The sequence below is a fragment of the Rhea americana genome, unplaced genomic scaffold, assembly GCF_003343005.1.
Source record: "Rhea americana isolate MKP2758 unplaced genomic scaffold, rheAme1 scaffold_2, whole genome shotgun sequence".
In the NCBI taxonomy this organism is placed as follows: Eukaryota; Metazoa; Chordata; class Aves; order Rheiformes; family Rheidae; genus Rhea; species Rhea americana.
Genome location: NW_028186149.1, coordinates 5351285 through 5376577, shown reverse-complemented (window position 1 = coordinate 5376577; position 25293 = coordinate 5351285). Strand labels below are relative to the sequence as shown.

Here is a 25293-nt window from a genome sequence, read left to right as displayed (position 1 = left end):
GGAGGRGGGCGGCGGGGCCGCCCCGCCCCGTCCCTAACGGCCGGTCGCCTCAGCGACCTGAGGGAGGCGCCGCCCCACAACAGCGCCGCGGCGGGAGCAAAATGGCGGCGGGTGCCGGCCGGCGGGGCGGGGGCCCGGCCGGGGTAAGGCGGCGGCGCTCCTGCCCCGGCGCGGGGGGACCTGCCGGGGGCAGCGGGGCGGCCGCGGGCCCGCGCGGTAACTCGTCCTCGCCGCAGGTGCGGAGGCCGCCGGGCGGCCCCTGGCAGCCCGGCGCCGCGGGGAGCAGCGTGGTGAGCGGCGCCCTGTTGGCCAAGGAGGAGGAGTACAAGTAAGGAGCCACCCCGGGGGGCTCCGCGGGGCCCGCCCGGCTGTGGGCGGTAAAGGTGTTCCGCGATCCCGGGGGACGGGGGGTCACGTACATACAGGTGAATGTAACCTCATGGTTTTGTAAGTGGCACATTTTAGTTATGTGATTATGTGATGGAAACGTACCCGAGTCCTGGCCTCTGCAAAGTATACCTCAGGTGAAGATTGTTAGTAAAAACCAGAAAGTGTTGAAAAATTACAGTAGAATGTGCATTAAGCAGTGACACAACATAAAAACATCTATAGCTATTTTGGCTTTATTCAGTTGTTCTACAAATATATTCATATTGTATCTTTTTGTATTATTATTTCAGAATATTTTCCACTATACTCTAGTGAATACTTTTTTATTATTATTATAAGGACCTGAATCCTGCCCCATACTATACCTCAGTTACTGCCCTGTTTCCTTTACAATAAAAGATTAGTTTTATATGCCTGTTAGTATTAGGTTCTCAAGGAAACCTATCCTGACAGAAAGCAACATAATATCCACAAACAAAATAAGCTTATTTAACAGCTACATTGGTAAAGGCTAAATAGTTTTAGCTTCAGTAGAAGGAGGCAAAGTTTCAGTCAGCTTTCATGAAATGCAAGTGTCCGTTGGTTTCGGTTTCCAATAAATAATGTGTGCATTATTGACTGTCAGAAACTGCAAATACTTTTTTGCAACTCTGTTAGCCAAGGTGAAAATAAGTCCAAACTGATGTGGACAATAGCTATTTTCAGGCACATTTCTAGTAATATTGGAGGTATGTAGTTGGTTTTTATTGATAAAATTCTCAACAAGGTGTAATTTCAGAAGAAAACAAACAAAAAACTCTATCCATTCTTCTTTCCTGTGAGAGTGACACTCAAACCCAATCAAACTCATAGGACAGTCTGAAATAAGTAAAAATTAGGATAAAAAGCACCGTGGCTGAATGCTACTGTCTGTTCTGTCGCCTTAGTTAGGCTAGTAAGACTTTCTTTCCCCTCTCCTATCATTTGTTTTATTCCTTTTGACTTTATCATTGAATTTAGAGTTTCAGTATTCCTCATGTGACAAAAAGAGCAGGCATTACGAAGTTAAACAAGGGCTTGTCAAGATTATAGTCTAAGCCTTACTGTTTAGTGTATATATGGCATTGTGTTACTATTGATTTGACAAAAACCCAGAAAATTATAGAAATATAGCTTGGTTAATACTCTGAAGTATATTTTGGTGTTCTCTTGTAAGAGTTATTATTAAAATTAGTTTAGGCAGAGATACTGTCATGTCTACATTTAAGTCTTTCAGAAACTCGGTGATAAGCATTCTTACTGTCTTTCAGGCGACTGAATGCAGAATTAGAAGCAAAAACAGAAAAGCTGGTGCGTCAAGCTGAAGAAGTAATGGTGAGTTGGTTATGCAGACTGTTATATAATTTAGCCTTGGTTCACATGAACCAGGGTCAGGTTTCAAAAGAAACAGTTTAGATCATGCTAAGTAAAAGTATTTTATTTTCAAATTAAATCTAAGCCTTTGCTTGTTTTTTCAAAATTGTAAACTTTTAATAAAAAACATGCAGAAATAGTTTTGATGTAATTTCATCAGGCAGAGATGTGTTCATATAGATGCTTAAAGCTTTTGTGCAGATTATACATAAAATTGTCTTTGTGATGTTTAAGAAAAGGCTTTGTGGATGGTTTTGTGTCTTTAAACAAAAGAAATGCTATTTTAGTATTTGAAAATCAAATACTGCTGCAATAACATCCCAGTGAAATAGGGTTTGCATTGTTCAAATTTAAAGAAATGAAAAGATTAAGCAAAATACATAGAAAATATATAGTTACTAAAAAGAAAACTCAAAGAAAAATCCTGTTTTTTATCAGTATTATACTTGTAGTTATCAGTATCATATCTAACTTTGGTGTGGCAATATACCAGATATATGGAAGTTTTGATAGAAAATTTAGCACATGTGAAGAGTCTAGCTTGTATCCAAAACAGTTTGGAGAAGGAAGAAACATCAAATCTGTTATATTAATAACCTAGGAAGGTGTTCTACATACTAGATATATTCATTATAGGTTAAGCCTTTAAATAAGGCTTAACAAAAATTGTCAATCTGCTAGAAAGCTGTAATTCTCATATGCTCTTTGCCTACTCTTGAAAATTCTTTTTTGTCCTTCAAAAACATCCTCCTCTTGAGGAGGATGGGATAAGCTGAGGCTAACAGCTTGGCCTTTGAACAGAAGCAGGAGAAGCATCCCAAATTGCATCTAGTCTCTTTCTTTTGAAGACCAGCAAAAATACTGCCCCCCTGCTTTTTTTTTTCTTTTTTTTTTAAATAAATGCAGCCCAGAACATATATTCCTGGACCACATGGCATTGCCAGATTGCACAGATATGCATTTAACAACAAAAGAAAAACAAGTTTTTTAAATTTGTGAACAGGACAACTGCTTTTAATAATGAATTATGCTTTCTAACTGTAACTTAGTATTACAGAAGCTATCTAAACATTCAGTGTTTGAATTGTTCAAAATTGTCCAAATTATGACTGTATTGCAGGAATAAACTTATTTTTGAGTTTTTTTGTGCAACATGGAAAACTGAACATTTGTTCTGCCTGCTGCACATTTGCTATTCCTGTATTTCAGAGAAAGGAGGCAGAGTATCAGCATTTCAAATTATGCTATCTGAAAAGTTTTACAGGCAAAAGGCAAGTACATGTAGAACAAAAGTAAGTGTTTGAAGATAACAATTATATTTTATATTTCAGCTATCTTTTCATGTGTTTGAGAAATTCTTTTCCATGACATCTCACTTCAGATTGGTAGACTAAAGTTCTTGTGGCTATAGTCCATCTATTACAGTTTATATTACCGAATAAATGACTTCTTTCTCCCCCTAATAAAGAAAGGTCAACAGGAGATACTATCTAGACCAGTTCCAGTACAGACTAACTCATGCGAAGTTGACGGACAAAGGTATGTGCTTTACAATTGTTGGATATAATTTATGAGGAGTTTTGGCTCTGATCCAATACACCCTGACTTGCCTAAGTCATGGCCCTATTTTCTCCATTGCAGCATACTAGATTGGTAGAATTTAAAATTTGTTATTATTTGAAACAGTTGATACTGAAGAATTTAGTGGTGTTCCTTGTTTTTTCAAGGAATAGCCTCAATGTTGCTGAAAGTGTTGTATCTGTGAAGCTAAGTAGTGCTGGCATCTGTAAAAATGTAAGTAAAGATAATAGATGTTATTTGCAATACAAAAGAGTAGATGCTCAGCAGTAGATTTTTTTTTTTTAACTAGTTCAGTTGAAAAAGTGAAGTAGTAGATACTGGTTCTTTTGGATCTAATTTAACTTGGCCTAAATACCTCTGGGATGGGAAAAGCTTGATTAAAAAAACAAAACAAAACAAAAAAAACCACACACCCTCAGACAGACAGACATTCAGCTGCCACCCTCTGGAATTTGGATATCATTACACTTCTGAGGCAGATAAACTTTTTGGCTTGCATTAACATATATACAGCTGCACTTTTTCCTGTATATTCAGACCTGTTAGTGTCAGAGCAGATACACGACATTATTATTTATGTAGCTGTTTTAGGGCTCATATGTTGATAGCATAAAAAGTGGGTGGATTTAAGATTTACAAAGTTTATCAAAGATTTGGATCTCTTAAATTCCTAAATTTATTTAGCGCAATAACGTAAATAAATTTAACACAAACTAGTGTTACAGACTGCTTTACCAAGCAATGTGATTGGAGGAATCAGCCCTACAAAAGCAGTTAACAGCTTTGATGGAGTATATCTGGAAAAAAAAAGAAAGGAGTTCTAGAGAAGTTACGAGTTCTATATAAATAAAAAAGACCTTAAAAACAACCACCATCTCTATTGTGTTAAACATCTACATGAAAGAACTGAAATCCCATATTGTACTGAAAAAAGTTAGAAGTATGTGCTAGGAATTGGGCACACATATGCATGAGTGAACATTGAGGCTATTCAATTTGACTTATGGACTCTGCACCCCCAAAAAGTTGAATACTTGGAACTAAAGGATGCACTCGAGATAGTTTTGAAAGCAGTTACATTGCTATGCTTAAAGAGAATGAATGCTAAAGCAACTGGGAACAGGGGAAGAGGCTGAAGCAAAGTATTTGAAAGAAAGAGATCAGTTAAGATAGAAAAATTGAGTAAGCAGTTTAAAAAAAAGAAAGCAAAAGTATTTGTTAGTTTATTAGTTAGTGTAATTTTTAGAAAGTAATTTTGGAGCTTTTTAGTTTAGTTTTCACACAAACGTGAACTGTATAGGTTCAAAGCAKCTCTAGTAACACTGCATTATGATCAGCTCTTGTTTATGCTTTCACTCTTAAGACCATTGCCAGGCTCATGGCGATGGGAACGGTATGCGCATGGGCAGGCATGCAGTAGGCTTGAATAGGATTAGCAGACACAAAGGATTTGCTCATGCACRTGCACCTTGTGTTTACATGCAGAGATGGAATTGTTAAGTGTTGGCTTCTGTTTCAGTGTCACCACACTCAGCTGTCTACTCATTTGTGTACCTTTCCAGGTTTTACACATTAATTTCACTTACCAAATGGCTATACAGCCATCTTTTGAGCATTTTAAAAATAAGTTATCATGCATGTAAAAGAAGAAAGAAATCGTTAAGATTAAACAAGTTTGAGGAACTGAGTGAACAAAGAGGGGTTTTTTTTTTTGTTTTTTTTCTGTTTGTTTAAGAAAGCCTTGAACCAGTAGACATGCTAAGAACGAATTAATGTATTGATGGAAAGAATACTCCTGTTTTCTTGAGCATAAGGGTGCTGTATTTTCGTATCTTTCAGAATAATGCTTAACTGGTAGTTCGGTGGCAACAAATCCTAGCCTTCTGCATGCTACTAAAGCTAGCCAATAGGAGGGAAGCATGAGGAAAATAGGGTAAACAGACAAAAATTAATCATCCTATTCTTGAAGTCTGTTGCCAACCACACAAAGATGATTTTTTTGAGATTTTTTTGGATTAGTAAAATCGGGAGCTTTGTGTAGATAATTCTTGTTGATGAATGGAAGTCCATAATTTTTTTCAAAGGCAGAACCCTAAACATTTGTCCAAAATCAACCAGACCGAAGAATTAAGTGACTGATATATCTACATTTTAAGTTGTATTACAGAACTTTTATAAACCTGCATGTTAACTGAATAGTCAAAAAATGTAAAAGGTAACACAAAACTAACCTTCCAGTGCATCAGTATAGATCCACATTAACTCAGACATTTGGGGAAAAAGGAAAAAAAACAACCCAACTCCCCCACACCTATAYGGCAAGAAACTTGGAATGAAAAATATATGGGATACTAAAACTCTGCCTGTTCCCAACATATTTTAAAATAAACATTTAACATGAAGTTTAGAAGCTAAAAGCTGCGGTATTCAGCAAAATAAGGAGATAAGAAAGCTGCTTAGCAGGTAAGAAAGATGCTTTTTTATTCCTGTTTTTTCGCCTGTGAAAACTGATACAATATTTGTTATGTGTATTTCAGAGAAAATTCTGTCAGGGTTAATTTATAAGTTGTTCCCATCTCTTAATTCACTTGACAGTGCCTGTCAATTCACTTGACAACAGCCAATATAAAAATATCATAGGACTCCCTCCCAGGATACAACTCCCCTTCCCCCCCTCCCCCCCCCCCAAAAAAAAATGGCTTACATCTTACTTCTCTCTGTATTAATTCAGGAATTTGATTTTTTTTTTAATATGTAAGGGAAGTATAATGACCACTGAGCATTGATAATGGTTTATCTGTCTCTCCCCCAAAGCTGTTAATGCTCTGCATACTGGGCAGGCATTACCCAGTACATGAAGTCATTGATTTAATAACCTGGTAGTTGCAGCAATCACCTGAATTGCTAGGGACTAGACTCAGAGTCCTATAAGCTGCTGTATTAGAGGCTTTACTGGAATAACTATCCTAGATTCACCAGATGATTCAGAGAGCAAACGAGATAGGATGAAAAGGCAGAGAAAGGGACTGGATTTGTGATTAGATTTAGTGTATGTTCCCACCTTCGCTATGTTGTTTGTTCGAAATAGATGAAATATCCTCCTGCTTGTGACAGGAACTTTTAATGTATTTTAATATATTAAATTTTAATATTCACTGTTTTGTTACTCAAGTTCAGAGAATTTTACTTTTTGTTTTATGYATTTATTTTGCAGAGATTCACTGTATCCTGAAACCTCTTCTTTTACTCACTCACATGTCAAGGTACCATACTCAAAACTATCCTGATTGATATCCCTGTTCCAGTGTAATTTCCACATGTTACTTGTGGTTTTGAAGCTATGCTACATAGATGATGTATATGTGGAGGAGGTAAAAATAAATAAATAAATAAATAAATAAATAAATAAAAGCAAGTGATGTTCAAAGCAGAATGGTAAAGAGACAGATGGACCAAGGTACCCTAGATTTTTGGGGAGGCTGTAGCACTGGTAGCTGGGTAGACTTCCAACATTTAATTTCTGTTTTTTAAATTTCTCTTCTGTAAAGCCATGTCTGTTGCTTCTCAGAAGTGCTCAGTACTTTGAGATTCTCAAGTTAAGAACACTTAAGTAAGTGCAAAATAGTAGAACATACTTCAGTTTGTCCTTCTTCCCCTCTCCCTGGTATAGCACTAAAGGTAGTATTGTCTATTAACTATTGTCTTTTAAATATAATAATAAAAAAAGACAGAAGAACACTACAAAAAGGGAAATGCAATGGGAAAAGAAAGTTAGGAACAAACCAATGAAATACACTAGTCTAATCACAATTAGTTTGAATCTTTTTGAGGTGAGCTAAAGCTTCCAAAATGTTGTTCTCAATTATTTGTCACAGTACAATAGAGAAAGCTGATTTCTGAAAATGATTTATGTGTGAGAGCTCTATAAACACATAACTAGATCTTCCTTCTACAGGGAATTCTAACAGGGAATAAACATAGTTCAAAGAAATGCAGTCTGCTGACAGTCTGATAGTTAATATCTTGCTAATGAGGGAGAGCCTTACTTACACACAATTTTATCATACATGTGTGTGTAAAAAATACTCCCACTAGCAAATGGCTGTTGGAGGTGTTATAAATTGGACACATGGACACAGTTTGCAAGATAAAGACTTGTACAAGTCAAGCTAGGAAAGAGCTGTGCTTTCCTGAGATTCTGGGACTTTGATCATGCTTTTAAAGGTATCCTTGAATCTGAGTATATGAAAATTGAAAGAGAAAAGGCACTGGCAAAAAGTCATTCTAACTAATAAAAATCTCTACTTTCTGGAAAATTTTATAGCCACCAAACGAGAGGAAATGTAGTTCCACGCCCATGGCTCAGAACAGAACGCACTCTGGAAGTCGAGGAAAAAGGCCGTCTTCAAGGTAATTAGTTATACACATCTCTTTTTTGTAAAGAGATAATTTAGATGCTATTTTTACCAATCATTATATTTGTGTAAACTCCCATTACATAAATTCTTGTGTAGCTCTCTATATATTACTAAAAATCAATGCATCAAACCTTGCTGCCCCACCCAGTCAGCTCCATCATGTAGCACTTTCAGTTTACCTGCATAGAGCACCTAAAATCATTAGTAAACATATGTGATTAATATTACATCAATGAAACTGGTATTTTCCACTCAGGCACTTCTCAAGGCTGACAAGTAAACCCTGTGTTTCAATGAAAGATGCATGCCTACCTATATCTAGCAAAATGTATTGTCTGGGGCAATCTAAGGAAGCATACTTAAGTAGTACGGAAGAGAACTGCGATTTCTGGCTGGACTTGTGATGGGAAACATTAGGCCCACTAGTATCTGATTATAATGCTATTTTGGTGAATCTTGGGCTCCAAGGATGAGAGAGTGCAGTGGTAGTGCCACAGCTATTAAGGGGCCTGCTGTTGGAGCTGAAAAGCTTCAGCTCGGTAGATAACAAATTCAAGGTTGCAAAGCAAGAAATTGAGATCTGAAAAAAAGAGACAGAGAAATCATGTATAAAGTCCTGGAGCAAATGAAAACTACCACTAGAGAAAACATGGACAAATACCAAAATAGGATGGAAAGTGTCTGCAGGATGGGAGAATGTGAATCAGATACAGACCAAGAGTATTTTTAGCACTCTATAATCACTTGTGGGCCCTTTGGACAGTTCAGGAGGAGCTGTAATGCTGACACTACATCACGAGATTTAGTAATGGAGTTATGCGGGTACAGGACCTGCAAGGTGAACCTGATCCCTAGCTGTGGGAGAGAGCGACTTAGCAGGAGTGTTGAGGCTAGTATTGGGATAAGAACTTAGAAAGTTCAGTTCTATGAAAACTGATTCGTCTGCTTATAAAAGAGATCTGAAAAGATACTCYATTTAGCAGGTAAGTTGTGTGTCACCTATATTGTGTTTACTGGCCTTATGAATACTTTGGTAATCAACCTCGAGGATCAAAGAAGTTTCCTGCTGTAATCATAATGATACAGAAATTATAACTGGTAAGACACCAGTACACCTAAAATGGACAGTTGTAGAAGTCACACTGAGGGAGGGGAAATCGATGGAATTTACAGCAGGAGATAGTAGCTATGTCCAAGAGGACATTCATTTGTTTCTTTCTCTTATTGTGATCTAGTTGTGAAGTTGTTGGATGAGAAAAAAAAAACACATTAAAATCTTATTAGTAGAACATGGTAGTTTTTCTGCTTCCTATCTCATAATATGTAAACTCCTGTAAGTATTTAATGTGGATTACAGTAAGGATATTTTAGATAAAGAAAATGAGAAGTTGCCATTGATGCTTCATTCGTGTGCATGATGAAGTTGTATTTGCTATATGTAAGAGTATCCAAATTTACTTACCTAATACGTGTATTGTAGATTTAAAATCTTTTTTCCCCCCCAGTTCAAAAAGAAACACAGAAATACAAAATGCTGATGATGTTGCAGTACTAGAAGATTGTGCAGATTTTTCTCTAGTGAAAACAATAAGCAGAATTGAAGAAAAACTAGAGAAAGGAGACTTGTCAGATTATCTAGATGATGATATTATTCCAAGTGCTGGAAATGAAATTGGAGCAGGTAGGTTTCCTTCTATGACTAAGTAGTTTTTATTTTTGTTCCCTGTTCTAATTGGGTTCTTTGGAGCGGGATGCAGGGGGGAAAGGAGTGTTCTCCAGAAGTTACAGAGAAAGTTCAAAACCCGTTAAACTAAGCTCTGGTAAGAGGAAAATGTTTCTTCCTTATGTAGTCCCAAAGAAATAGGAGGTTGTATATGAATAATCACATGAAAAAGTGAATTTTTATCTAGATTTCCTCCTTTGGACTAAGTTACATATGCTGAATATAGGTAAACAGTATTGATTTCACTGGAGAGGTGCATATATATATATAATTTTAAGTGTGTATAAAAAAAAAAACACACACACTTTAGTCCTATGCATATATTATGCCTTTTGGAAAAAAGGCTTTCATTAGATTAATGTAAATCTTAGTAAGTGGCTTAAATGAAGTAATGTTTTGGCTATATGCTTGAATGTGAATCCTCCAGATATTTTCCTACTCCAAATAGCATCTTTGTCCTAGAAATAGAGTAAGAAAGGAGATTGAAGCATTTGCCAGTGAAGGTAAAGGCATGGTACACATCAGTCTTTTTGGCTCTGGTGTGGTAAAAGCTGGTTCACGTAGTTTTCTTACTACATTAAAGCAAGCATGAAGTTAAGGATTCACTGTAGTGGTTCCAAATGCCCGAAGTCTCTCATTTTAGTCTAACAGTTTGGTGTCAACAAGCATGCCAACATAGAAATAGCTTGATTTTTAAACCTCAGGTAGTTTTATACAAGTCTTCCTTTAATAAGTCTCCCAACACAGATCATCAGAATATTTATATAATTCTTATTCCTAAACTAAAAATAAATTACTGTAGACAACATACCACATAAATTTAAGGTAACTCATTGAGAGTTACTTTTGGTGTCTAGTAACAAGAAGGCCTGTTTTTGAGTACTGAGGATTATTTCTCTAATAATGAAATAAGAAAACTGCTGTAGACTGGCTTGCTTTTTGATTTCATTATTTTCCATTTAGAACATTCTGAATGCCTGCCAGACCAGAACTCAGTCTTTAATATGTTAAGTAAGTTACTACAGAGCATACTAGTGGTGTCAAACTCAGAGAGCAGTAACAGGCTTCACACTGAAGTGGATTTAGATACTAAATCAGTCCTGTTACAGGGGAACTAATTCCCTAGTAGGGGACTGATTAGGCTTACGTGCCTGCACTAGGCTTACCAAGACAATATGCTCACAAACTTCCATAACATAGTCCTTTCCCTCAGCTTCTGCAGTGCTCTTTCTGGACTAGAGTCTGACACCTTCCCTTCATAATCACAGGGTATCAGTGCAGCTGTTCTGCCCTCCCAGTAACTTACACATGAGTTTTTTTCAGGGTCCATTTTTATGGCTAATAATTCAACTCTGCCATAACATGCAATGATAAAAGCACACAGAAATGTAGAATTTCAAAGACAAATCTCTTCTTATCTAACACATACAAACAAGTTTGTATACACACATACACACACACATTTTTTATGTATATAAACAAAGTACCTGAATGGGTTATCTTGTTTAATGTTATCTCAGGAGCTTAAGACCCTTATTCTTTTCTGTAGGATAGAAAAACCTCTCCAGTTTTCTTTTTCCTGGACTGTTGGTTACTTTATAATCTAAAGACCATCCTATTAAGTCACACTCTCCCCTTATCAGCCTCATCAAGTGATTAAAATTGACCAATTAGGAATTTAATTGTTTAATTACCTTGATCTGTTGAGAGAATCCAAACTAATTTTGGCCAACAGCCACCTCCCAAGGATGGTCTGGTTCTTGTAATTTTGAATTTTCAGAAAGATTTGCTACAAAGTAGTCTTAATGAAACAAAACTGATAAAGATAGAAGGGAAAGTTGTCTAAGGACTAACAACTGAGTAAAAAAAGAGACAAAATAGTATAGAGGAAACAACYATTTTTCATGGTTACTGGTATGGTCCTAGATCAATCTGTTACAAACCTTACAGTGTTCAATATACAGAAGAACAATCTGGGAAAAAAAGAAAGATAGCAACTGAACAAATCTAGAGATAAAACTGATTTTAGGATAGTTAAAATTGACACTGAAGTTTTGCAACAGAATCTCATAATAATAATATTAAATGAGATGATAAAATGAAGAATTATATTCACCATTAAAAATGCAAGGTAGTGTTGACAGGAAAAGCAAACAACTTTATTGAGGGAAATATTAAAGATTCTGTAATGAAAGCACTAATGGTCAAGGGAAAGCTATCTTTTAGTAATGCAAAAACTAGCAAATACCACATTAAATTGGATTTAGAACAAGCTATACAAAGTGCTTTATTTCACATAATACATAATTAAGTTGGGAAACTCTTCGTCACAGGATGCTGTGGATGCCAAGTGATAACACATTTCAAGAAGAAAAATAGATGAATTAATTGCATAGAGGTACCTCAAAGACTATTAAAGTTGATAGCTTGAATATGATCAGGAAGTCTGTAACTACTAGTTGCTGGAGGCTAGCAAGGATGTAACAGGAGGAGAAAAGGCAATCTATTTTTTCAGAGTTTTTTTCCTAAATGCTACTTTCTGCTGGCCTATGGAGAATTAGGACACAAGCTGCAATCAGCGGTTGATTAAGGAAAGGGGGAGCAGTAAAAAAAATTCCTATTACAAGCAGACTGACAAATGTCAAAACAAAGGCATATTTCCCATTCCTTCACATTCTGTTCAAGAGTCTTCCCTCCCCCCTTATTCTTTACCCTAGAATCTATAGCTAAGAATAACCTCCTAGAAATACTGCTTTTTCCTGTGTAGCTCAACTCATATTGTTTCCATGCTTTGTGCCTGTGGAAGTTCAGAGGGAATTCCTCATGAGCTATCTGGGGAGAGGATGAGGAACAGAGTGGAAGAACATACTCTGTTCCCATGCAGCTGTTTTCTTGTGCCATTAGTGTATTTCTTAATTGTCAAAGAGCAAGAAAGTACCTCATTGTGAAAAATACCTGATTAGACTGGTTTAATTTTAAAGTAGTGTTGAATATTGTTAGCAGTGCACTTAAAATAACATAGCCTACTACATGGGAAGGGTATTTACCTTTCTTTTTAGGAGGCTTTTGTAATCTACATGTAATTCCTTGTTGTGAGAAATTTAAAATTACTTAGAGTGTAACTGCACAAATTGCAGCAACAGATAGATTGCAATGTAGACGTGCTGCTACTAGTTTTCAACTTTAAGAATTACCAGTCTTTTACATTTTGAAGATGCTGAGTTCGCTCATCAAAAAAGAGAAATCTATCCAAAGCTTTGCCTAAGAATGCGAAACTTACMTGATTTTATTTGGAAAATTGAGTTTTAATTTGCCTATTTCTGTTCAATAATTGTGAACAGTTTAATGTAGTTTTAAAAACAAAAGAGAAGTTGAGTTTTAATTTGCCTATTTCTGTTCAATAATTGTAAACAGTTTAATACATTTTTAAAAACAAAAGGATGAAAATGAGTTGTTCTTACTTCCATCCTGCTTGATCCTATCTGTTCTGCATTATATGATATTTCAGAGAGTACTTAGATTGTAGGTATCAAATGTAACTTTTTATGTTCACAGAAGCTCAAATCAGATTTCTTAAGGCAAAGCTACGTGTTATGCAGGAAGAGCTGGATAGTGTAGTATGTGAATGCAGGAAAAAGGTAAGAGTTTTCTTATCAGTATAAACTGAGTATATCTACAAATAATCACTATAAGGTTTTCTACTAGCATTTTTTTTGTTGCTTCATCTTCAGATATTCAAGAGCTAAGGTTCTTTTWAAAAAAAAAATTAAAGAACTTAGAGTCAGAAGTAATGCTTTCTATATAAATGCAATCTTTGGACTAAAAACTTGTCAGATACATTCATGAAAATGAATTTGAGACAGGAAAGCACCATTGGGACTGAAGACATACTGCAGTGCAGGAACTCTGCAGTGCTGCAGGATATCTTTTCCACCACTGCTGGGAAAAGGAACGTTACCAAAGCCTGAAAAGGTGTAGGAGGATATAGTAGCGGTCAGATACAGATTTTGGGAACAGAAAAAAGTCAAGTGGTGGCCAGAGCTGGGTGACTGGAAAAGAGGAATGTTCAGGGCAGAATGAGGAATAAAAACCATTTGAGAAACTTAGATACCATGGATGCCCTTGACAGAGAAAAGCTTGGGAACTGCTGATCTGTAATCCAATTTAAGTGGGATATTAAAACTGAAATAGAAACCAATGTTTCTCCATTTTCAAGATTACACTTGCTGCAAGGACTGTATTTGGGATTATGTATTTGAGTAGATCATAATATGAAGCTAAGGCAGGGTAAAGCTACACTGATACCTTACTAAAAGTGTGTGCGGCAAGTGTGTTTTATGATTTGCAGTGTCTGGCAGTTTGTTTTCAGGTAGTGTTTAAACGTTTGTTGAGCTGTAAAACCTGAAAAGGTTTGGGTCTATCTGCCTGAGCAATCACCTCTTTTTCATGTATGTGTAATCAAGCAAGGTTTCTGAACTAACTCTGTGTCTCACAAGTGGATTATTCTTAGCTGTGGGCTCTTTACTTGATAATGTCTTTTCTGCCTAGTCTCCAGGCCCAAATATGATGATGACATTCAGAACATAYGGCAAGACCTATGCGATTTCTCCCAAGCTTTTGATTTAATGTTAAGGAGCAGGATGATGATAACTAGCTTTTTAGGGATGGATATCTAGAAAAAAATCTTTAGAAGGAATTGGATTTTGATATTTTACATCTGTCCTTGCTACTTTATTATTTCATTTTTATTGGTACACCTGTCTGTGCATTTAGTACTTTCATTTTGCTGTGATCTGAAGAAAATTGTTTCATTAGATATCAGATCAAATACCATTTTGTCAGTAGTTACTGAACTTCATCATTCCATGTCAAAATACTACAGAGCTCAGGGGCTCTATCAGGTGACAGAAGAAAATCTTGTATCCATTCTTTTCTGTCTATAGCACAGAGCTTATAAATGTATCATTTTGGATACTGGTTTGTGTGTTCTGGGAATAACTGTATTATATTCTCAAGGTCACACAAATTTCATATTTATGGTGCCTTGAGACAGATTTTTTTTTGTTGTTATTGTTCCAATTCACAGTACAGTTTTTTAAGGAAGGAGTAAATCAGTTTTAAATATAAGTAAGTAGTGAGTTACATTCAGTCACCTGATATTTGTAGATAAGCACATGTGTCCTAGGGAATTGGAAGGTAAGAGAGAAAGACTTGTTCTCATAGAAACTTCATTTTAGCATGTGCCTTTTTTTTCTTTTAATAAGAAATGAAGGGCTTAGTATATCTGTGAACTTTCCTACATTAATATTCACTTATAATATTTGAAAGRTTATAAAAGAAAAATGCCTTTAAATCATAATGCTTGAAGTGGGATGTAATTGTCAGTAGGTCATGAAGCTAATACAGGATTCAGTTGAAGTTAAGTGAAACCTGCATTAGAATATTTGATGTGCCTGGAACATTAGTTTGCTTTTAAGTAGAAACTGGATAATCTTCTGAAACGTAGTGGATTGATTTATTAGCAATTATATTATCTTTTTTTCCTAGTCTTTTTCCTAATGTGTACATTCAGCTATTGCTACAAAAATGTCAGAAAATATCTATGTGCTATTGTTACTCATATTATTCCATAAAATTTTGATAGTGAGTACTAGTAAGCTTTGAATTGTGGGAGATAACTTTTGTTTTACGTATTACAAGACAGTTACAAGTTAAAGACTGTAGCAAATTAAATGCAGAGAAAAATATTTCTGTTTTCTGAAGTACTGCATTGGTAAACTGTGGCTCAAAGAATTAGAAAAGATTTTTTTTGTCTTGTTTCCTTTTTCAAAGTGTTGTGAAATCCATCATGAAGGATCTTACCATTTTGAAATAATAATTTAAAGAAGTAGTACTGATTATCATCATATCTACAATACATATATTTGTATTGCCTTTTATTTACAAAACATTACCATCACATTATCCTACTGCTTCCTTCCAACATTGATTTTTCTAAAATTTTGATTTCCTAATTACTGACCAACAGGATGATGAAAATCAGAATTTAAAATCTCRGCTTAAAGATACTGAGGAAGAGAACACTAGACTGCAACGAACAATCAATATGCAGCAGTCACAGACTGAAAAGTGCAAAATGCTGTTGCAAGAAGCAAACAAAAAAAGTGAAGGCTTACAACAAGAGGTCATAGCACTAGAAAAGGTATTGCAGATACTGCTCTCATTTAGCTCAAAAGAGGAATAAAAAGCGTCAACTTCTTTACCTGAGTTTTACAAATTGATATCCAACTATTATTTCATTAAAATCTCTATCACTGATAATAGTTTTAGAAATTGTATTTTTAAAAGGAGAACAATTTCGGTTAGTTGTTTTTCTTGTGCTTATACACTCATATTTTTCTGTATATTTAAATTAAATTCTTCTGTAAAAGATCCACAAGAGGCGAAACAATCTATTCAGAAACTGCAGTCAACTCACAAAGGAGGAATCTTGAAAAATGCAAGGGAATTTTATGGTTTTAATTATAATTATTTAAAATTACTTCTATTAATAATAGTTCTATTATAACTGTAGAACATGTTGAATGATTGAAAAAAGACCAMCTGCAGCCTAATATTTTCTGGAGGTAGAGGAAAGAACATCTAATTGTTCTTGAAAATGAACTATTTCAAAACCAGTCGCTCCAATTCAGATGATTCAAAATCAACTCGGCTCCTACTGTAGGCCACATATGCAAAGTTGTATATGTGCCTAGTTACAGCAGATGGCTCACAGTATCTTTGTTTGTTTGGAACCTAATCTAGGAGCAGCATGTGTTTTTTTCTTTAATTACTAAGAGCTAGAGAAGTTGACTTCAAAATCAAACCTGTAATATAACCAGGATAATGCATCATTTAAAAATTTTTGGAAAACTGAACACAACCCTTAGCCTAACAAAGTTTTATTTTATACCTCCATTAAATATTACAATGCAACATTACAGACAAGCTTTCATCATAATGATACTGGATTTTTAAATACTGGACTGTATTAAGTGTCAGTGTTCTTTTTTTGTGGGTACTTTGAGGTTTCAGTTCACTTAAGTAAGTATCTTAACTGTTGATTCTGTCTGGAAAAAATACTCCATAGTTAATATTTATTCTACTCTTCAGCTCATGGAAAATAGGGCTAAGAGACCTTACAAAGTCATTTAGTCCATTCTCTTAAACCAAAATAGGAAAGATTTGTATCTGAACCACTTTGAACGTAAGTTTGTTTAACCTGTTCTTGAAACCTTCAGTGATAGCAATTTCCATAATTACCTCAGACAATCTATGCTGCTTCTTGTGTGCAATCACAGTTAGAACATTTCTCCCAATGTTTAGGAGATGGTAAAGGCTTAAAACCAGCTCTTTCTGTACCCCATTTTGGTTAAATGGGCCCATCTTTTTGCACCCACTACTAAAAAGAAAAAAGTCTACTGCTTTTCCACAAATGACAGGATGTGCTCTTTCTGCCAAAAATGTTTTTAATTTCTTCTACTTTGTCTTTTATCTGTATTTCCTGATCTCTGATCTCATTACTCTGTTCCTCACCTTGGTCTCTTTCTCATTTTCCCACTCGTAGCACTATGAAATACCAACATCAGAGATACGAGGGAACTGTTTTGGCTCTAGCCATAAACACTTAAACTATTATCTCCTAGATGAAATAGTTATCACCCTCAGCCATCTTCAGTTAGGCTGTTTTAACTTTTTAATGGCAATTACTGATTTGTGATAATATCTGGGGAGAAGAGGCAAAAGAATCAGGTGGGGAAAAGCAGCTAGGGATTCTAGTCACTGTTCTCAAATCTGTCACAAGAGGTGGGGAAAAGCAGCTAGGGATTCTAGTCACTGTTCTAAAATCTGTCACAAGATTGGGCATACAACATTTTTTGTGACAGAGCACACAAGGGTTTTTAGTTAGTCCTGTAGTCTTACATGACCAGCTCTACAGTATTCAAAGAGAATATTAAAGATTAGAAAGACAGCTTTTCAAAATTTTTCGAGAAAGAAAGAAAAAAGGAAGATGTTATAACAGTGGAATTAGGGGGCCTAGAGACTGATTCTGTTTGCAGGCCAAAAAAGTCCACAGCAAGATTTTAAGAATGAGCCTTGATGCAAATGTATTGCTTATATGGGATCCATTAAATACCATTATTCATAATGTCTGTTTTTCTCTTTGGCTTCTTCCATAGGAATTAGAGAATCTAAAGCRTGTACAAAAGCAGGCCTCAACCTGTCAGAATGCAACAGAAGTTCGCTTAAATAGGGCTGTGGAAGAAGCAGGAAGATATAAAGTAGAGCTGGATAAACTGAAGCAAAGTAACAAGGTACAGTGGTTAAGAAAAACAAGTTTCAATTTGTAATCACTCAAAAATGCTAGAATGAGGCAAAAGGCTTGATCAGCTTTGGAAGTATTGTATCTCTTCTAGACAATTCCAAAGTTAACTTGTAATCAGTCATCAAACAGCTTGACTCAGTATCTCTGGTGGTACTACTAGAACCTATGCTGGAGGTAAAAATACATAGAATAAAGCCATAGTCCATCTGTATTTTTCCCTTCTGTTTGAAAATTAGGTGTATTTAGAAAGAGAGAGCAATACATATACATCCCTCATACATACACTGGTAAACAGGAATATTAATATATCTTGTGTTTCCTCAATAGTGCCAATAAGTATTATCTTTGAGTTTTTCTTTTCTTCTTTTAGGCTTTGGCGAAGGAATATTTTGATGAGTTTTGTTTCTTTTCTGAAATGTCATGTGTGGCTACTGTTTGTCGTTTGTCAAGTTTCATTGGTTAAAACACCACTTCCAAGAATAACAGGTTTCTTTCTTTTTTTCCTGTGGTAGGATGCAGCTAACCGAGAACTCAATACAATTGAAGAATTAAAAACAGAAAACAAGAAGCTGCAGAAACAAAAAGCAGAGCTAATGATAGGTTTTAAGAAGCAGTTAAAGTTAATTGATATTTTAAAGAGACAGAAGGTAAGAACACAAATACTGTTATACTTCAGTTAACAACTTTAAGCTAAATGCATCAGTAACACACTGTATGACTTAGAGCCCCAAGACCAGGAAGCTTGCAAGAGTAACAGCCTCACTTTTATTAGTGCATGTTGCCAAGGTTTTCTTTCATAGCAAAGACTAATCCTCTCTTGAATTGACTCCCTTCTTAACTTGGGGAAAAGAATATTAAATTCTTTTAAGATTCTTTTAAACTTATTAAAAGTTTAAAATTCTTTTAAACTTATCCTGTTGTGGTGAAAGACTACTACTGATAAACTTTGGGACCAAGAGTATCTGTTTGTTCAAAAGCGAATACAGTGCAGGTAATAACAGCAGTCTCCCTGTGGTGCTGGGTCAGTAGAACCCATTTTAGCACGCAAGGTTGTTTTCATTCAGCATGTTGTCGTAGCAGCTGCTTTTGCAGAATGCCCTCTCAAGATTAAACTGTTACATTTCAGGCCTAAATTCCTTATGGGCTGCCTCAATGTGTGGCCTTCTTTACTAGTAACTTTATGACAGGCGAAGGAATTCGTTGCCTCTGGGTAATTTATGTTCCAAAGTTCTGTATATGTGTACTTCTGCCTAGGTGTAGATCTCCCTGTGTGTCAAAATATATGTGTTTGTGTATATATATTTAGACTAAGTATAGATTTACTAGATGGAAGGAGAGGAGTTGAACTACATCCTTTTGTAATTCCTGAAATATCACAGAATATTCTGGAATTGGATAATGTAGTAACACCTGCATAGCTGCATGAGCGTTCCCGTCCATGCTGCACTTGCAAATAGCCTTATTTTGATCATAGTTCGGTTCTACATTCATTTTGTATCTCCCTCCATTCCTCTTTCTTAGGGCTTAAAAGGGAGGGCCAGGAGCTACTGCCTTGTAGTTTAGTAGTAGCTGAAGCTGAAATTGAATAGAGGATTGGTGGTAGAATACTTGCTGAACATCATCACTGTTGAGGATTGGGTTTGAATAGTAGGTTCAGGTGAAGATTTGGCATATCAAAATCGTGGGAAATTACAGACCAAAGGAGGAGTTAACTCTGCCTGTTTCTTCTTTAGCATGATCTGTCAGTAGATACGAACAAGTCTGTGGCTAATCACATAATTTGGGATTGGAAAGATTTGGAAGGGAAACTACGTGAACTGTGGTAAAACTTGTTTAAATAATCTAATGAAAATAATACACTTTATCTAATCAGACATTTGCTGTAGCCTTGATGAAATTCTAAGTGATTCTTTATATATATATATATATATATATATAGTTGCTCTCTCAAAGATAAAATTGCTTTTCTGAGTGACTAGTATGTGGTTTGGGGGAAAAAAGGTAAATGGTGCAGTCATGGAGTTCTGATATTGTTCTAGGAATCAGGATTGGATGAGTCCTGTCTGCTTTTTTGAAAAAATAAGGTTTTTTTTTCGGTTATATATTAATCTCTTCTATACAGGATAGGGATAATAATTAGTTGTACAGCTTTCATTGAAAACCGTCATAGTGCACAGAGTATTTGTAGTTCAGATACAGATTTTTTAGCTATGATCTATCATATTTGATAAAGCTCCACTAATGTCCCCCAAAGTGGGGTATTTTACTTATAAAGAGACAACTTGGACCCTACAGAGCAGGTAAACGCCTTGTATTTCTCAATACGTATTTTCATGGTATACCTGCCAAATGAGATTTGATTGCACAAATTGAAAGGTCTTTCATGAAAGGATACTAGAGTGAAAGGAGCACCTGCTAAGAAGATATGCTGTTCAAACCAAAGAAATCTTTCCACTTAATATCTCATCTAGGTCTTATAGTTTCATCACACCTTTTATTTACAAAAGCAGGGCATTAGGATTGCATGCTATCATTTGTATCCATTTTGTTTGTAAGGCTGCATGACACAGGTGAGTCACTGAACTCTAACAGTTATTTGCAGAATGAAAATCTGCAGGGCTATGYGCTTCAGAATTGTCTATACAGGATCTTAACATCATAGAGAGGTTGATTTCTAATTGCTTACTGTGCTGAATCTTGATCAATGTGGGTAACTGGACAATGTGTTAGAATGAAGAATACCAGTGATGCGTTTTGTGATGGAGATACAGCTTTTCTTTAAGTGCTCTCAAACCTAAACTGTCAAAGAGCTGAAGAATGTAGTGAATGGCGACTTGTTGAGCAGGTGCACCAAAGAAGAGCAAGCCTTTGAGATAAGAAAGAAGAATAATACTTACATTTAGCCTGCAGAGTGTTGCAGTGAGCACTAGACATTTTGTGAACACTTTTGGAACTTTTGAGCCTCCATAGAGAAGAGTAGTGCATGAAGTGGCAATTTCATACAGCAAAATGCAGATACTTATTTTAAGAACGGAGAGTTGCAATATGGAAGCGTATCATTGAAAAACAACTCTAAAAAGGGGATGAAGGAGGATAGGTAATAGGAGTAAGCCCAAAACTGATGATATACCTATTTGGGATAATAGTGACACCATTAATATGTTTAAAAAGAATTTTCATTCATCTCTTTTAGAATACCTGTTTTCCAGTAAGTTTCTAAATACTACTTACAAAAATATGGCTGCAGAGGAAGCTATTGAGACTTCTGGGGTACTACCAGTCTTAGAAGAAAAAAAAAAAGAAAAAAAAAAAGAAATGGACTGCAATTCTGAGTCTGCCGTGTGTTATTTGCTTGAGCTAAAAGCTTCGCTATCTCAGTAAATCTCCTATAACAGTTTGTGCCTCTTACATAATACCGGAGGATTAGTGTTTGCAGACTTGTATTTTTTATTAGTTGTAGTGCTGCATATTGACTCTACTGATACAAGCTTGTAATGACATTTGAGAGTAGTAATTAGAATTTGCAGCTSCTTTCTAGAGGGGTGCTTCTGCAGCACTCTACATGCTGTAGAGGAACTTCAGGACTTCCTACCGGCAGAGGTAATCATGCCTCAAAAGAGTATGGTCATTTCAGATTTTCCCTTTATATTCACTTTGAGATGTTCTATCAGATTTTGTTCAGCTTGAGAACAGAGTGCATTCTTGCAGTACAGCCTTCCTCTTTTTTCCATTTCTATTTTTTCCGTACTAGATGGCACCCTTCTGTATCAGCACTCTAGTCCTATGTTTGTTCGAAACAAATCTCCGGAATGCCTATAAATAATTTCAGTGTTCCTGAAGAAATTTTGTCTGTTCAGTAAATGACTTCTCTATTTGTATTTGATGTGACACTGTTATAATTGAATACCCTATCTCATACTCTGTTCCCTCCAGGATCCAGCTCCTTGACCAGGTCACTTATTACCTGTTGGGTTTTTAGTTAGTGTCCRGCAGAGCTAAAGGTCTAAGTGTTCTCGCTCAGTTGGGAAGCCAGTGTTGGTCTGTTGCTTGTATCTTGAAAGCTTAGTACAGCTAGGCACAGAGGGTCTTAGCTGGGAACTTCCTACCTCAGCAGCACCTGCTGCAGCTCACCTGCCTGCGTAAAGGACTGAGAAGGCAGTGACCATGGCCAGGCGCTGCGCCAGGCTGTGTTGCCGGRGGCGGGGAGGCCTCCTCCTGGCTTGGCGAGCTGTAACGCCGGGCCTGCAAGGGGAACAGCGATAGCAGCCCGGTTTTTTCTCCTATATGAAAGCAGATCTTAAAAGATCCCTTTAATCCTCCAGTTTCTTTGCATCTTTGGCCTGTTTTATTTAAATGGCAGCACTTGACAGTCGCTTCTCTTTTCTGAYATTCTAGGGGACAAAAATTCTTCTTCAGGTTTCCTGAAGGGAGATGCACGGGCCCTGATTCAGCTGCTGATGGCCCAAGTTTTACAGGGGATAGAAGGAAATGACTTAAAGAGGCACTGGGGCTCCTGGTGCACTTCCAGTAGAAGAGATTTTTTTTTTCTACCAGCAATAGGGTGCAGAGGAGACCTTGGGAATTCATCTAACAGGAGTAACGTTAGCTTAACATAGCCTTTCCAGCTCTTCAAGTTTGAGAATGAAAAAAAAAAGTAATATTCACTCAATATTTACTGTATACTTGCTCATCCAGACAATCCAGAGCTTGTCATTCTCTGGAACATGAACTCATTGAAATGGATAACAAGGCATAGTAGTTCTGATCCACTGTGAATCAAAAACAGCCTCAGATGAACTTTACAAAATTTGAAAATATATTTAACAAACACTGTATCTGAACTGCAGATAGACAGAGTAGGCTACTTATCCTGTGTGATTAAAAATATTAACTACTTACAGAAAACAGATGCTGTTAATTTCCATCCTTGCAAACAGATTGTGGTTGGATGAAACTGAAAGAGAAGGGCACTAACTCTGCCCATTTATAACTTTGGGCAGGAGGGGAGGGGAAGGGCAGCCGAAGCTCACATGTGACCAATATACATACTCACCTGAAGAACTTCAGTTTTATTTTGCCAAAGCCTTTGAATTCATCAGAATTGAATTCATCAGAAAAAACTTAGTTTGGGCCATTTGTGTGATATTTGTGTACCAGATTCAGATGCGTGTAGCAGATACAGCTAGCCTGAAGGTGAGGATATGCCAGCACATGAAGAATGATAGAGAAAAGAAAAATCTCAAACAGGCATTAAATAGCAGTAGTAGGATGAGTTGCAGCTGGCAGCAAGTAGTTGCTGGTGTTCAAATTAGTCTCAGACCACTCTCTGCTTGCCTTGAGAGTGAGAATTTTGTAGAAAAACTTAGTTTTAAGAAGCAATTAAGAGATGTTACTGTGAGCTTTACAGAGCTGGAGAGTATTGTGTTACATGTGGGAGCTGGATCCTGGGTTTTTTGGTATGAATTGACAATATGTATGTTAAAAARAAAAATTCAGATCCTTTATACACCCCAGCTGTTTCCTGTGCTTCAAAACATAACTGATATGTATACTATGAAAAGTACATTCTAAATAAAAAAAATTTAGATGGGACACTTTTCTTGCCACTTTAAATGAGCACAGGTAAAAAGATTGTATGTCATTCTCAGTGTGAAGATGAGGACGAGTGGAACAGGTCGGACACTTGGTCCCATCACTGGGAATCCTGTGAGCTTTGGGGGCCTTCTGGCTGCTGCCTCTGCCTCTTTTTGATGGGTAGTTTGTTCTGTTGGGGCACAGTACCATTTAAATACTAACTCTTATTTGCTCTTCAGCTACCTTGATTTTTTTTTTTTTTTTGATCAGAAAGCAGCTTTTTATAAGTTAAAAATCTTCTTTTGGCTAATACATGTTCCATTTAAAGTACCATGCTGCGTTCTACATAGTAGAAATGTAGGCTACAGTAGCTGAAAGTCATGATTTTTACACATACATGTGTTTGTGTGTGAATCTGCCTATTTGCCATGGTGGACTGCAGTTATATGATGTGTGTGTACATACACACACGTGTGTGTGTGTGTCTGTGCTATATATAGCTGTATATAGCAACATAACAACCAGTGGCCACCTCCAGATATCTTTCTTCATGTTGTATTTCAGTTACTTTATGCTGATTATGTTCATTTATAACAGCAGTACCTTCTTTTGCTGAAATACTAATCTAACACTAAATTACTTGCACTAGAAGTGCTGTCAGTCTCAGTATGAATCTTAATGATATGTTTGCCTTGTAGTAGCTTTAAAGTTGAGATGAATATTCATAAGCTTGAAAGTGTATAAATTTTCTTAAGTTGTCACAAGGGTTGTCAGATTTTTCAATAATTTCCACACCCTATTAAAACTGTCGTATCTTTAAAGCAATGCAAGGCACTAAGGAAAAGCTACAAGTCCTAGTTTCCTCTCCACTTTTTTTTTTTCCCTAACATGTTATCCCAATACTACAAAATAGCATTGTTGCAGGAAAAAAATATGAATAGCAACAGCAGCTTGAACATGTGAACATCCATTAATACCATAACATAAAAAAGTAGAATGATAGAGCAAACTAGGTATCTTAAAAAAAGTTGAAGCAGCCTTTAGCTATCCTAGCTACACAGGAGTTTATATTAGTCATTCATGCTATTTTGTGCTCTGCTTCTAGCTAATTTAATTCCTATTCATTTCTTTAAGATGCACATTGAAGCTGCTAAGATGCTTTCTTTTACTGAAGAGGAATTCATGAAAGCACTGGACTGGGGAAATTCTTGATTCAGTGGAAAAGCAACTTACGCTTGAAACACAAGTCAGATAGTACATTATTTGGAACTGTAGATAAGAACCGATTGTTAATTATACCTATATATCCAGCTAAATTCATTTTGTTAATTTTTCTATGTTGAAATTGTTTAACTTGTAAAAGCCTTGATAGCTTAAATTGTGTTGTAATATCCTATGAAATCTGTATCTCTACTGAAGTGGTACTGAAATTGTCCATTCTGTAGTGGACAAGTACAGAACATGCAAGGATTATTCCAACAAGTAAACTCTGTTACTCATCTGTTCTGTTTCTGTATTTAAAAACTGCCCGAGATGAGATGATATTCAGGCCAAAGGGAAGGCTGTGTTTAATCTCAAAAAATTGTCATTGCAACAGGAAAAAARGAACCTATGATCCATTTGAGAAGAAAATGTCATATCCTTTTAAAAATAAATGTTTTGAAAATATCTGGTATTGACTATTCTCTGCAACAGATCCCCTCCTTCCGCCCTAACTGACTAGGCTGGCAATCTAGTTTAAGCATCAACATCTCTTTTATAGAAATAYTGATAATTTGCTTTAGCAATTACATCTTATACCTTGGCTGGCAAAAACATGTGTGAGACCTGCCCCTCAATCTCCAAACAAG

General features: G+C 36.2%; 1 protein-coding gene across 2 annotated transcripts; it reads left to right on the top strand.

Moving 5' to 3' along the window:
- The first annotated feature begins 30 nt into the window (after positions 1-30).
- On the top strand, positions 31-25111 carry TEX9 (testis expressed 9). 2 transcript variants are annotated; one of them, XM_085303365.1, is made up of 12 exons: positions 32-143; positions 237-328; positions 1680-1743; positions 3251-3321; positions 6578-6626; positions 7688-7773; positions 9287-9462; positions 13060-13142; positions 15533-15706; positions 17724-17858; positions 18382-18516; positions 24578-25111. In XM_085303365.1, the coding sequence occupies exons 1-12, from the start codon at positions 102-104 to the stop codon at positions 24653-24655; spliced, it is 1185 nt and encodes a 394-aa protein (XP_085159491.1). In that variant the 5' UTR covers positions 32-101; the 3' UTR covers positions 24656-25111. The 2 variants fall into 2 exon arrangements, with proteins under 2 accessions (XP_085159490.1, XP_085159491.1); XM_085303364.1 differs by having other exon boundaries at positions 31-328.
- The last annotated feature ends 182 nt before the right edge of the window (positions 25112-25293 follow it).